Source organism: Balaenoptera physalus (genome assembly GCF_965194825.1).
Source record: "Balaenoptera physalus genome assembly, chromosome: 2".
Taxonomy (NCBI): domain Eukaryota; kingdom Metazoa; phylum Chordata; class Mammalia; order Artiodactyla; family Balaenopteridae; genus Balaenoptera; species Balaenoptera physalus.
In genome coordinates this window covers 84,790,438-84,805,422 of record NC_138883.1, presented here as the reverse complement: position 1 = coordinate 84,805,422, position 14,985 = coordinate 84,790,438, and the positions used below count along the sequence as shown (strand labels likewise).

At 36.8% G+C, this 14,985-nt stretch overlaps 1 protein-coding gene across 4 annotated transcripts in view; it reads left to right on the top strand.

Annotated features, from left to right (window-relative positions):
* Positions 1–14,985, top strand: part of INO80 (INO80 complex ATPase subunit) — a 129,464-nt gene that overhangs the window by 23,727 nt on the left and 90,752 nt on the right. For all 4 annotated transcript variants that reach the window (XM_082449312.1, XM_082449310.1, XM_082449311.1 and 1 more), the window contains exons 2-7: positions 3,649–3,834; positions 4,090–4,259; positions 4,351–4,418; positions 6,291–6,461; positions 8,629–8,749; positions 9,838–10,052. In XM_082449312.1, the coding sequence (XP_082305438.1) occupies positions 3,692–3,834; positions 4,090–4,259; positions 4,351–4,418; positions 6,291–6,461; positions 8,629–8,749; positions 9,838–10,052 (888 nt within the window). In that variant the 5' untranslated portion in view covers positions 3,649–3,691. The remainder of the gene's footprint in view (positions 1–3,648; positions 3,835–4,089; positions 4,260–4,350; positions 4,419–6,290; positions 6,462–8,628; positions 8,750–9,837; positions 10,053–14,985) is intronic.

Genomic DNA, 14,985 nt, shown 5'->3' with positions numbered 1-14,985 from the left:
ATATAGTGGTGTGTATCTGTTAATCCCATACTCCAGACTTATCCCCCTCCCCCCTTTCCCCTTTGGTAACCATAAGTTTGTTTTCTATGTCTGTGAGTCTGTTTTTGTTTTGTAAATAAGTTCATTTGTATTATTTTTTAGATTCCATGTATAAGTGATGGCATATAATATTTGTCTTTCTCTATTTGACTTCACTAGTATGATAATCTCTAGGTCCATCATGTTGCTGCAAATAGCAATATTTCACTCTTTTTCTGGCTGAATAATATTCCATTGTTTATGTATACTACATCTTCTTTATCCATTCATCTGTTGCTTCCATGTCTTGGCTATTATAAATAGTGCTACTATGAACATTGGGGTGCATGTATCTTTTCGAATTAGAGTTTTTGTCTTTTCTGGATATATGCCCAAGAGTGGGATTGCTGGATCATATGGTAACTTTATTTTTAGTTTTTTTTTTTTTTTTTTTTTTTTTAGTTTCAGTTTTTTAAGGAACCTCCATCCAACAGTGTAGGAGGGTTCCCTTTTCTCCACACCCCCTCCAGCATTTATTATTTGTAGACTTTTTGATGATGGCCATTCTGATGGGTATGAGGTGCTACCTCATTGTAGTTTTGATTTGCATTTCTCCGATAATTAGCATTGTTGAGCATCTTTTTGTGTTCCTGTTGGCCATCTGTATGCCTTCTTTGGAGAAATGTCTATTTAGGTCTTCCAAGCAGCAATTTTATATGCTTTAATTTGTATGTATGTGTATCAAGATGAATTATATGTATTCTCTAAGATAGTTTTGCTTTATTTTTAAAACCAAGTTTCTTTGAAATCTTCTGGAATGGGTACCTGTTAGGTCTCATTTTGAAAAGTAGAATTTATTGAAGTCCTTTATAAAAGACTTTTATAAAAAAGTCTTTTATAAAGACTTTTATAAAAAATATTTAAAGTATTTTTTTAAAATTTATTTAGTTAGTTAGTTTTGGCTGTGTTGGGTCTTCATTGCTGTGCGCGGGCTTTCTTTTTAGTTGCGGCGAGCAGGGGCTACTCTTCCTTGCAGTGTGTGGGCTTCTCATTGCAGTGGCCTCTCTTGTTGTGGAGCACGGGCTCTAGGTGCACGGGCATCAGTAGCTGTGGCTCACGGGCTCTAGAGTGCAGGCTCAGTAGTTGTGGCGCATGGAGCTGCATGTGGGTTCCTCCCCGACCAGGACTCGAACTCGTATCCCCTGCATTGGCAGGCGGATTCTCAACCACTGCACCACCAGGGAAGCCCTAAAGTATTTTTTAACCTTCTTTTTTCTTTAACTGTTCCCAAGATTGATATTTTATATACCATGAAATTTACCTCATTTAAATGTACAATTCAGTGATTTTTAGCAAAATTACAAAATTGTGCAAACATCACCACAATGTGGATTTACATTTCTACCTCCCCTAAAAAAGATCTCTAGTATCCATTGGTAGTTACTCCCCCTTTGTACCCCCGGTGAACCACTGATCTACTTTTTGTCTCTATAGATTTCCTTTTCTGGGTATTTCATATAAATGGAATTCTACGGTATGTGGTCTTTTGTGTCTGGCTTCTTTTACTTAACATAAAATTTTGAGGTTCGTTCATGTTATTGCATGTATCAATTGTTTATTCCTTTTTATTGCTGAATAGTATTCTGTTGTCCAGACATACCATATTTTGTTTATCCATTCACCCTTTGATGGACATTTAGATTATTTCACTTTTTGACTATTATGAATAATAACTGCTGTGAACATTCACATAAAAGGCTTTGAGTGGTGGACATGTGTTTTTATTTCTCTTGAATAGATAACTAGGAGAAGAAGTGCTAAGTCATATGGTAACTATATTCAAATTTTCAATCAACTGCCAAACTTTTCTATAGTGGCTATAATATTTTACATTTTCACCAGCAATGTATGAGGGTTTCAGTTCCACATCTTCCCCAACAATTGTTATTGTCTTTTTACTGTAGCTGTTCTAGTGGGTATAAAGTGGTATCCCTCTGTAATTTTAATTTGCAGTTTTTGATGTTGAGCATCTCCATGTGCCTGTTAAACCATTTGTATATCTTCTTTGGTAAAATGTCTGTTCAAAGTCTTTTGCCCATTTTTTAGTTGAGTTATCTTTTTACTGAGTTGTAAGAGTTCTAAAGACATATCTAAAGTCATGAGGATTTTTTTTTTCTTGTAGAAGTTTTATATTTTGGGGTTTTACACCTGGGTCTCTGATCCATTTTGAGTTAATTTTTGTGCATGGTATGAGGTAATGGTTTAAATTCAACTTTTATATGTGCTATATATTCAGTTGTCCAGCACAATTTGTTGAAGACTGTCCTTTTCCCCCATTGAAATTGCCTTGGCACCTTCATTGAAAATTAATTGACCATAAATGTAACAGTTTATTTCTGGATTTTTCAGCTCTATTTCATTGGTCTATGTGGTTATCCTTATGCCAGTACCACACTGTCCTGGTGACTGTAGCTTTATGATATATTTAAAATCAGAAAGTATAAGTGAGTAAGCCCTGTACTTTTTCAAAATTATTTTGACTATTCTAATTCTTTTGCGTGTCCATATAAATTTAATAATCAGCTTGTCAATTTCTGGGAAAAAAAAAAGAAAAGCCTGCTAGGATTTTAATAGGGATTATGTTGAATCTGTGGCTCAATTGGGAGAGAATTTTTAACATTCTCTTAAGGAGAAAGATTGTATTAGGAAATTTTAAAAATCTGTAATAAAAAGAGAAGACAACTCAAGATAAAGATGTTCTGGTTTCCTTTAAAGATTATACCTTAATTTATTAGATTATGAACTTTTACAAGTAATTTACTATTTATTGAGTACTCACTGTATGTCAGATGGTGGGCTAATTGCTCTGTGTTGTCCCATTATTTAATCTTGGCTCAACCCCTTAACTCTTTAAAAATAACCAGTTATAAGGTAGAAGATGTTACATGAAAGACAGTTGGGGGGAAGGTTGTTACACTGATTGATTCTCTAGTGAAGACGTTTTGAGTCTAACATTGTCCTTAACAACATAAGGTAGCAAAGAGAATGCTCAGGTTTCTCACCCTCACTTTTATTCTCTTTGCTCCAGTTTTCTGAATCATCTCTAAATCTTTTTACTTTATGACATGTTTATAAGGGATTGTAAAATACTCTGCCAGTATATCTATTCCCTTGTAAGTGGACTACCTCACACATATGTATGAATGTAAATACAAAGTGAAAAAGGGAGCAGCTGTTTTGAAGGGTGATGCTGAGAACATGTGCTCCTCTGTGAGGTGTACAGCAGTGAACTTGTGGTACAGATTTGGATAGTTGTGAGTAATTATTAATTGTAAGATGAAAGAGAATTGAGTATAAATTTTAAGGCACTGCTTCAGAAAAGTATCATGAATTTTCATTGTGACAGGTGACAGTATTTCTATAGTTTGGTGTTTTTCTCATCCTTTTAACTTCTGCATTTGCATTAGGAGGCAGTGCCTAACAAGAGCTTTATCATGGTCTTTCTATAGACTGCTGTATTCTCTTCTTGTGTCTAGAAGGTCTGATTTCTCTTCACATTGATAGCAAGCAGGCAAAATAAAGGGAGAATGAATAGCATTTCATCTTTCACTACTCATCTCCATTCTGCAGCCGTGCAGTCGGAAACCCTTGTGCATGAAGACAGATTTGTTCTATGGCCTCGGAGTTGGGTGCCGGGGACGATGGCGGCTTCACTGAGCTGGCAAAGCCCCTCTATCTTCAGTACCTGGAGAGGGCCCTCCGGTTGGACCATTTCCTGCGACAAACATCAGCCATCTTCAACAGGAATATTTCTAGGTATGGTATTCCGTCTTCCCAGTATAACGTTTCCCCACATTTCTGATTCCCATTATTCCTGTAGATTTTATGGTTTAAGTATCTTATGGGTTTTGGGATGTTTGATTTTTTTTTTCCTTCTTTCTGTCAAATAAAATACAGTCAGCTTAATCAAAGGATCAATTTCTTCTGTAAAGTGTTCAGTCTACTAACCATAAATTATAATATTTTGCTGGGTCAGCTGTTATTGTGGATTCACCATTCTTTAATTTATAGTGATGAAAGTGAAGATGGACTGGATGACAATAATCCTTTATTACCCCAATCTGGGGATCCCTTGATACAAGTTAAGGAAGAACCTCCAAATTCATTGCTTGGTGAGACTTCTGGAGCAAGTAGTTCTGGAATGTTAAACACATACTCATTGAATGGAGTTCTACAGTCAGGTCAGTGTGGTGTGAAATCCCTCTTTGGACTATCAGTTCTTTTGGGGCAGGTGTCCTTTCATTTTTTTATTCTTTATGTTTTTTTACACAGAAACAAAATCTGACAAAGGGAATTTATATAACTTCTCTAAGTTGAAGAAAAGCAGAAAGTGGCTAAAGGTAAGAGATAAGGCAGAATGTTTATAATTCAAATAACCTACTAAAATTACAAATAGAAGGATAAGTTACTGACTAATTATGGCACATTGGCAGAGATTTTCCTAGACATGAGTCTTTTATTCTGGGTGTGGTTTTTCAAGAGATTATAAGAGAAAAATCTAGAGGACTCAACGAAGTTCATTTTAGCAAACATTTTTGGGAATGAAGCCCTATACTGAGCGAGGGAGTACAGAAATATATCAGATAAGATCCTTGCTCTCACTGGCTTGTAATCAGGATTATTAATCTATTTTTTTTATTAGTCACTGAGTAGTTCATTCATTCAACAGATGTTGATTGGCGCATACTGCCTTGGGAGATACTGTTGTAGATAGATAGGGTTCCTGCCCTGAGGAGCTTACCCTGAGGAGCTTACAATCTAATGTAGGGAGGCAGTGAGTAAGTCTGTAAATAAATAAATACAGTTTCTTTAAAGAGGTAACATTTCAACTGATTGCTGAATGATCAGAAGGAACTATGTGAAGGTTTAAGATAAGAGCATTTCAATCAGAAGGACCAATGGTAGAAGTCCTGAGAAAGGAAGCAACTTGGTATGTTTGGGGAAGAAAGGAGGTTGGTACAGCTGGAGCACAGTAAATGAGAAGATAGTAGAAACTGAGGTTATTAGCTGATCACATTGGGCCTTGTACACTATGTTACGGAATTTGTATTTTAACTCTTGTTACAGTGCTAAGCAATTAGAGTGTTTGTTAGCAAGGCAGTGACAATCTCATTTATACTCTTACAAGATTACTGTCATTAGCTAGACTGAATTAAGGATAGCATTTCTTTTATTGAAACTAATTATTTCTCTATTTTATACTTTTTTTATGAAGAGCTCAAAGTAATTTAAAGGTAGTCTTTTATTTTTATCACCAGCCCCTTTAAAAGGCTCATGTGGAAAAGGCCTGAAAAGGCTCATGTGCAAAAGGCCTGATTAGCTTCACATCAATGAGGTTTTAAACTGTTGGGAATGCAGTAACCTTATGCTTGGCCATCACATTTTTAAAAATTGAGATGTAATTCACATGCCATAAAATCTACCCTTTTAAAGTGTGTATAATTTAATAATTTTTAGTACTTTCATAAAGTTAATACAGCCATTACCACTATCTAATTCCAGAACATTTTCAACACTCCAGGAAGAAACTCTCCTCATTAACAGTCACCCTTTCTCTACTTTCCCCAGCCCTTGGGAGCCACTAACCTGTTTTCTGTCTCTGTGGATTTGCCTATCCTGGACATTTCATATAAATGGAAACATAAAATGTGGCCTTTTATGTCTGGCTTCTTTTACTTAGCATGATGTTTTCAAGGTTCATTCATGTTGTGTGTTGTGGCACATGTCAGTACTTCTTCCTTCATTTTAATGGCTGAATAATTCTTCGTTATCTGGATAATACCACATTTTGTTTATCCATTCATCAGTTAATGGATTTTGGGGTTGTTTCCCCTTTATTAGGCATCACAGCTTGCTTTCTATATTATATCTTTATGCCCTATAGTAGTTTTTTAGGTTTTGTTTAGTTTTTTGCCTTGGTATTTGACAATTATTTAAATTATCTTATGTGTAGCATATGTACTAAGTGAAATTTAGCCTTGTTGCTGTTGATAGCATTTCTCATGTTTTGGTGCTCTTTAATTCATGACTACTAGGTTTAATTGGTATCTTTTTGTTTTTTAGTTGAATTGGTAAAGAATAGTATAAGGGAAACTGGAATGACTGTCCTCCAGCTGTTTTTGTCATTGTTTTGGGATCTGGAAAAAACCCTTGGATTATAAAAGGAATTGCTTCATATCAGAGGTTCCATTTCCATTTCCTCCCTTTTTCAGAGCATTCTGCTAAGCGATGAATCCAGTGAGGCAGATTCTCAGAGTGAAGACAATGATGAAGAAGAAGAAGAAGAAGAAGAACTCAATCTCAGCAGAGAAGAACTTCATAATATGTTGCGACTGCACAAATACAAGAAACTTCACCAGAATAAGTATAGTAAAGACAAGGAGGTAAGGGTTTCAGGAGAAATCTCAGATTTTCATGCTGGGTATTTACTCTCTGGTTTATATTAATTGAACATACATCATTTTAACTTTATATTTAGATGGTGGTGTGGTTGTTCTGATAATTGAAATATACTTCACATACTAAAAAAATTCAGCCTTTTAATGTACACAGTTCAGTTGGTCTTAGTATATTCATAGAGTTTGTAACTATCATCACTTTCTAATTTCAGAACATTTTCTCACCCCAGAAAGAAATCTCATTTCCCTTAGCTCTTGCCCCTCATTCTTTCTTTTTTTTTTTTTTTAATTTTTTTGCATTTAGAAATTTTTTGCTGTGTGGCTTGCAGGATCTCAGTTCCCCTACCAGGGATCGAACCCGGGCCATAGCAGTGAACATCTGGAATCCTAACCACTAGGCCACCAGGGAACTCCCCCCCTCATTCTCTTTATTCCCCTCAGCCCCAGACAGCCCTCAGTCCACCATTTGTCTCTATAAATGTGCCTATTCTAGACATTTCATACAAATGGAACAACATGTGTCCAGCTTCTCTCACTTAGCATAAGGTTTTCAGGGTTCATTCATATTGTAGCATGTATTAGTACCTCATTCCTTTTTATTACCAAGTAATATTCCATTGTATGGACATAGTGCATTTTATTTATCCATGCATCATTTGATGAACTAATTGGATTGCTTCTACTTTTTGGGTTTTATGGATTGTAGCTATGAATAGTGACTTGTTTCACTTTTTGGCTCTTATGAATAATGCTGCCCTGAAGATTTGTGTGCAGATTTTCGGTGTGGACATGTATTTTTATTTCTCTTGGGTATATACCAAGGAAAAGAATTGCTGGGTCATATGATAACACTATGCTTACCCTTTGGGGGAACTGTTAGGCTGTTTTCCAAAGCAGCTGCACCATTTAAAATTCTTGTGGTTGCTTTTTAATGCAGTTGTTCTTTGGAAGTGTTCCTATCTTGGAAAAACTCCCTTTCTTCACATACTAACATTAGATCGATGATAGTTTTATGTGGCAACTATTTGAATGCTGTTACAAACACCTTCTGATTTTTGTCAGGAGTGTAGCACTTTGTACATAATGAGCAATAGAATATTTGAAGACCTAAAACTTTCCAGCAATTAGTTAAGGTCCAAAGTTAGTTCAGAAAGCTTTGAATAATATGCTAAAAGTTATAAACCTGTAGAAGTAATAAATAGTAAGATGTATGAAGATGTATGACTTTTGACTTAGACAAGGAGTTCCTTTTTAAAGTACAGTGCTAAGGCAGTTGGTGCTCAAAATACTTGGTCTTTTTTAAATTGAAGTAAAAGACACGTGGGAAAGTCCACAGATTTTAAGTTTACAGCTGTATGAATGCTTTAACAGAGGACCTTGTAATAGTTCTCCATGTCACTCTTCTATCCTAGTTTCAGTCTTTGAACAACTCATTTGCCTATAATTCAGGAAAGAGATTCTGCAGTGGACTACCTAATTTTATTTATCTTCGTATTTACCCGTTAGTAATAAGTCAGACAAAATTTGAGCTTTGGAGGTCAATTTGAATGAAATGTTTGAAAAGATTAATTACTCTCTGGACAGAAGAAAATAAGATTATTCATATGTTAGAATTCTGGTAACAAAGACACTATGTATAATATTGTCAGATTCTTAGTGGGAAATGAAGAGAGAAGACTTCAAAGATTGAAGAATTGTGATGGCTGGGGACTATTCAAACTAAATATAAGACTAAGAGCTGGGAAAGCAGGCATTAGAAACCTTAGTAAATCTGGGGACCTATTGGTAGTAGAAGTATGGTTTATTTCTTGTTGATGAATTGAAGAGGAGACCTTTCTGCAGTGACAAATATGTGTCAGGACAAAGTAAATATTCTGGTGGAGAATCAGAATCATGAAGGGTTTTTTTTTGTTTTTTTAAGTTATTTTCAACAACTTTCCGTGTGCATAGCCAATGAACCCATTTTGTTCTGAAGTTAAGGGAATAATTCACTTTGATGTATTAAACGTTTATTGGTCTCTTTGTGGGAAGAATACTGTATGTAGGAACTATGGTTTTTCTCTGGATCAGCCTTCTTTAGTAAAGATAATTTGAAGGCTGTGCTGTAGGAAAGACAGGCCCTTCTAAACATCACTGTCTTTGCCTGCTTCAGTTGCAGCAATACCAATACTACAGTGCAGGCCTGCTCTCCACATATGACCCTTTCTATGAGCAACAACGGCACCTTCTTGGACCCAAAAAAAAGAAATTCAAGGAAGAAAAGAAACTTAAAGGTGAGCCTATTGACCTGCCTTCTACTTTTACTCATTCTTAGTTCCAGGTACGTTTGGGCTTTGAACATAATCCATGTAGTAGAAATTTGCTTTACCTGAAAAACCCTAGTCTCCCTTATCCAATTACTAGTTGTAAATAGTATTAAATTTATTTTGTATTTGGTTTATGATCTTTTCTAGAATTATAAAGACATGAGAACTATAGATTCTTTGCCAGAGATTTAAGCCAATTAGGTTATTCCTTTTTTTCTTCTACATACTCTCCAAATATTGAAAATGTTCTGGGACAGGAAGAAGTTAGTTATACACAGGGAAGTATGAAGAGTCACCTGAAGTATTTGGAATAAGTTATAATTGTTGCTGTATGTAGTGATTTAAAATAGACACCTCCTGATGATCTTCTGTAGTGCTTGTTTGCATGTTTGCCAGGAAATGTCTTTTCCTCTCTGAGTTCCAAGCAGCTGGAAATCAGGAAGGAAATAGGAAAGGAAAGTTTTAGACTATCTGTACTAGGCAGATTTTATTCCCCTAAAGGCATGAACTCTGTACAGAAACACTCTTTTCAGCCTTCTTCCCTTATTTCGTCCACATCCTCCTTGTTTATCTCAGTATTTTCTCATCCTTCCACCCTCCCTCTCAAAGTAGATTTTTGTTTCATGTGCAGTTTTCTTTTCGCAGGTCTTAGTGTCATATCAGTTAATGCATTTTTTTTCTTTCTCTGTTATTTTTCTTTAGTCAACTTACATTGCTACCAAGTAGAAAAGTTTCCTTCCTCTGATCATGACTTGAGCTCATGATACTTCATAAGCCTCCTTTCCTATTGTTGGGTTCAAAAGGAATACAGTTCTTAGGTTCTCTTCTATTCCTCTTTCATGTAAACAGAGGAAGTATCCAGTGTTCTTTTTTGAGGTAGTGTTAGCTTCTTTGTGGAATATTCATGGACCTGAATAGATAAAAGGAAAAACATTGCCAGTCTCAGTGGAATGAGAAAAGAACCTTGATTTTTCTTAAAGTGATGAGGTTGTTTTGTGACTTTCTCCTGTGGAAGGGAAGAAATGAAACCTTCTGAGAGTCTGTCTCCTTTGCAGCTAAGTTGAAAAAAGTGAAGAAGAAAAGGCGAAGAGATGAAGAACTTTCCTCTGAAGAATCCCCTCGTCGCCACCACCACCAGACCAAAGTGTTTGCCAAGTTCTCTCATGATGCACCTCCTCCTGGCACCAAGAAGAAGCACTTATCCATTGAGCAGCTCAATGCTCGTCGCAGGAAAGTATGGCTCAGCATTGTGAAAAAGGAACTACCAAAGGTAAGTGAGTGCCTCCAGATAGAATGTTTTCTCTGCCTGCCCTCCAAAGAGAAGCTGTGAGAGCTAGATACTTTCACAGGGTTCAGAAAGAAAACTAATCTTTTGGAATTAGGAAAATCCTGAATAGTACTCTCTTCAGTTAACTGATTTTCTAGAATTTGATCAAAATACACGAGATAATTGTTGTGTTATGCTCCTTGGCCAAAAAAATGGAGGGAAACCTCTTTGAGGAATGCAGTTTTCTTACATAAAGAAATAGAGATTTGACAGCAAATTGATAGGTCATAATGCAGGAAATTAAAATGATGGACATGTGTTTCTTACACTTTATAAACATTTGGATGTTACTGAATAATCACAGGTATTAGAAGAAAATGTGAATGATTTAGGAAAAACATGTATAAGCATTCATTTTGCTCTTTTAATTTGCTTGAATGTTTTATTTTGATATACTAATTTCAAACTTAAAAGTTGCAGGAATAATGTCTGTATACCCTATTTATTTATTTATTTGTTTATTTATGGCTGTGTTGGGTCTTAGCTGCAGCACGCGGGATCTTTGTTGTGGTGCGCAGGCTTCTCTCTAGTTGTGGTGTGCGGGCTCCAGAGCGCATGGGCTCTGTAGTTGCTGCACGCGGGCTCTCTAGTTGTTGCGTGTGGGCTTAGTTGCCCCGAGGCATGTGGTATCTTAGTTCCCTGACCAGGGATCGTACCAGCGTCCCCTGCATTGCAAGACCAGTTCTTAACCACTGGACCACCAAGGAAATCCCCTTCTTATACTCTTTACTTAGATTCACCAGTGGTTTGCATTTTACCCAGTTAATTGCTTCATTATAAATTGAGTGCAATCTTAATAGACATATGAACAGGATATTTTATGAATTAAAGAAGATGATTCTAAACTCAATGTGGAAAAAGTCAATATGTGAGAATTGCTAGGGAAACAGTAAAAAAAGCCTTCCCAAACATTAAAACATACTATAAAATCTCTACAGTTAGAACAGTGTGGTACTGACACATGAATAGGCAGATAGACTAGTAGTACCTTTAATAAATGGTGTTGGGACAACTAGATAGCCATTTTGAAAAAGGTAAAATTAGGTCTGTATCTCACACATATACTCCAAATGGATTTGGCATCTCAATGTAAAAAAAAGAAATCATACAAATATTAGAATAAAACGACTGCATTTCTATCTAATATTTGTGTAGGAAAGGAGTTTCTAACTATGATTCAACATCCAGAGGTAATAAAAGAAAATACTCTTAAATTTGGCCACATAAAAATAAATTTTTGCATGACAAAAGACAACTGACAAACTGGGAGATATTATTTTTTTATTTTTTAAAATTTTTTATTTTTTAAATTCAATTTGGCTGTGTTGGGTCTTTGCTGCTGCATGTGGGCTTTCTCTAGTTGCGGCGAGCAGGGGCTACTCTTTGTTGCGGTGTGTGGGCCTCTCATTGCAGTGGCTTCTCGTTTTGCGGAGCACGGGCTCTAGGCACGCGGGCTTCAGTAGTTGTGGCACACAGGCTTAGTTGCTCCGCTGCATGTGGGATCTTCCCGGACCAGGGCTTGAACCCATGTCCCCTGCATTGGCAGGCGTATTCTTAACCACTGCGCCACCAGGGAAGTCCCCATTATTTACATTGAATACTACAGTCAAAGGGCTGTTATCTCTAATAATATAGAAAGAACTGTTAAAAATTGAGGGACAGGGACTTCCCTAGTGGTCCAGTGGGTAAGACTCTGTGCTCCCAATGCAGGGGACTCGGATTCAATCCCTGGTCGGGGAACTGGATCCCACATGCATGCCACAACTAAGAGTTCACATGCCGCAACTAAGAAGCCCGCATGCCACAACTAAAGACCCCACATGCCACAACTAAACATACCACAACGAAGATCCTGCATGCCGCAACTGAGACCCAGTGCAGCCAAAATAAATAAATATTTTTTAAAAAAATGGAGGGACAAATGACCACAGATTCAGTAGACAAATGGGAAAATGTCAAGAATAGACAATTAGCAAAGAAAGATACAAAAATGTCTCTCAAACATATTAAAAAGGGTCAAAGTCTCTCATGATTGGGGTAGTACAAATTAAAATAACACTTAGACACCATTTGTCACCTATCACACTGGCAGAAATTTAAAAATATGACAACACATTCTGTTAAGGAGCCTGTGGGGAAGCAGGTGCTCTCATACATTACTGATAGAAATACAAATTAGGACTGTGTTGCAGGGAAAGTTGGCAACACCTAGCAATCTACAGATGCACTTACCTTTAAAATCAGCATTACCAGTTCTAGGAATCTACCTTAAAGCTAAAGCAACCATAAAAAAATACATGTAAACAAGGTTATTCATTGTAGCATTATGTGTAATTGCAAAATAACAGAAACAATCTAAATGGTCATATATGGGGCTTGAATTAAACGATGGTAGATCTGTCCAGTGGATTATTATACTGCTGTTAAAAATAAAGAACGAGGAAGACCTCCCTGAACTGATGTGAAGTAATTTCGAGGACATACAGTTAAGTGAAAGAGGCAAAACACAAAAAAGTAAGTATACCCTTCATGTAAGAATAGAGGGAATACAAGAAAATACACAAATGTCTGCTCATTCATTCAAAAGAAATTCAAGAAGGATGAACCAGCAGTTAAAGTGATTGATTCCTTATAGAGGGCAAGTGGGGAAAGGGTAGAAAGGAGGGAAGGAATGGGAACAGGGTAGCAAGGATGAGAAGGAAGGAGTCTTTGAGTATATTTTGTATAAGGCTGACTTTTAGAACCATAGTAATGTTTCACAGATTTCTGATATACCTCCAATATTAAACCAACCAGGATGTGGGTGGAGAGGGAGGTTGGGGCGATGTGTGGTCAAAATGGAATAAAAGTAGGAACAAATGAACTTAACTGTATTAGAAATGAGTAACATGATCAAGTTGCAGGGAGTGGGGAAGAAAGAACTCATCTAAGTAACTGAGGAGAACGTTATTTTGATTGGATATGTAAGGCTAAAGACTGATGGAACTATGCGTAAATGCCATGATTGACATAGTAAAAGTGTTTCTCATAGGGGAATGAATAGGTTAGCAATTTTGAAACTACTTTATGTGTATACTAGGAATGAACAAATAAGTAAATATATTGTAGATGAGCCAGTTTCTCACTGCTGGAGAAAGAAGTTAATAAGTAAGGAGAAGGGGAAAGCTAAAATGAAGCCCATGAAGTTTGACTGGGATCAGAGGTATCAGTATAAATGCATGGTTTTATATATATATACACACATACAGATAGATAACTGAAATACACTTGGGTGTGTATGCATGGATTAGCATGCATATGTATATTTTTTCTGGTTCTGTTTGCTGAGAGGGCCTAGAAGCAGTGACACCCCAGTAACAACGAAGATACCTAGCAACCAGGTCTTGATTTCTTACTTACTTACTTACTTACTTATTTATTTTTGGTTGTGTTGCATCTTCGTTGCTGCGAGCGGGCTTTCTCTAGTTGCGGAGAGCGGGGGCTACTCTTCGTCGCAGTGCGTGGGCTTCTCATTGCAGTGGCTTCTCTTGTCGTGGAGCACGGGCTCTAGGTGCGCGGGCTTCAGTAGTTGTGGAGCACGGGTTTAGTTGCTCTGTGGCATGTGGCATCTTCCCCAGACCAGGGATCGAACTCATGTCCTCTGCATTGGCAGGTGGATTCTTAACCACTGCACCACCAGGGAAGTCCCTGGGTCTTGATTTCTAAACAACTTTTATTCTCTAATAAGAGGAACCAAGGCTCCTTGAAGAAGTACCTTATTCCAGAACTCAGCAGGGAAAATACAGAATGAACCTTAGGGAATTTTCTGGCGGTCCAGTGGTTAGGACTTGTTGCTTTCACTGCCGGGGCCCGGGTTCAATCCCTGGTCAGGGAACTAAAATCCCGCAAGCCGTGCAGCGCAGCCAAAGACAAAATGAAAAACATTTTAAAGTGGTGCCAGAAAGTAAAGAAGTTCTGAAGAAAGATCGGGGGGAGTTGGGGCTTCTCAAAAGAACACAGGAGCCAACCTGAAGGAGCGCCTCGTGGCCAAAGTTAGAATAATTTGAGCAACAAAATAAATAAGAATAATACTCGATTTTGACCCATAGAATAAAAGAAATATTTGTCAGTCCATACTGTTATAAGTAAATACTTGAATAGACAAAGTGTAGAAGGAACAACTCTTCCTTTCAGTAGGAATTCCGGTTAGTAAGTGTAGAAGGAAAGAAGGAAATAAAATTATCCTTATGCAAACACCACAGTAATAATTGTTGCAGACTACATTTATGAATGCTAAAATTAGAGGGCAAAAGTTAAAGGAGAAGCAGAAGTTGCATAGCTTCAAAATTGGCAGAGTGCACCTTAACCAAATGATGAAAGTAAACATCACTAGTAATATAAATTTTGATATCATGAACTCCTTGATGTGATGCACTGAGAGGAGCACATCATCAAAACATCATTTCTCTGGTATTCTTGCCATAGTAAACGATGTCATTCCCATCATGAGGAAAAACCAGAAAACCACACATTTTGGGACACTTTACAGAATAACTGATTGGTGCTTTTCAAAAGTGTCAAGGACATGAAAGAGAAGGACTGAGGAAATGTTACATACAGGAAGAGATTAAGGAGAAGAACAACTAAATGAACGCATTGTGAGATCCTGCGTAGGATCCTGGAACAGTGAAAGGATATTAGTGGAAAAGTTGTTGACATTCAAATAAGACCTATATGTAATTTGGTTAATACTTTACCGGTGTTAATTTCCTTGCTTTTTTTTTTTTTTTTTTTTTTTTTAAATTCGTAAGTGTCGAGAAGCATCACTTTTTATTTATTTATTATTTTTTAAAGGGAACTTTATTTAATTAATTAATTTATTTATTTTTGGCTGCAT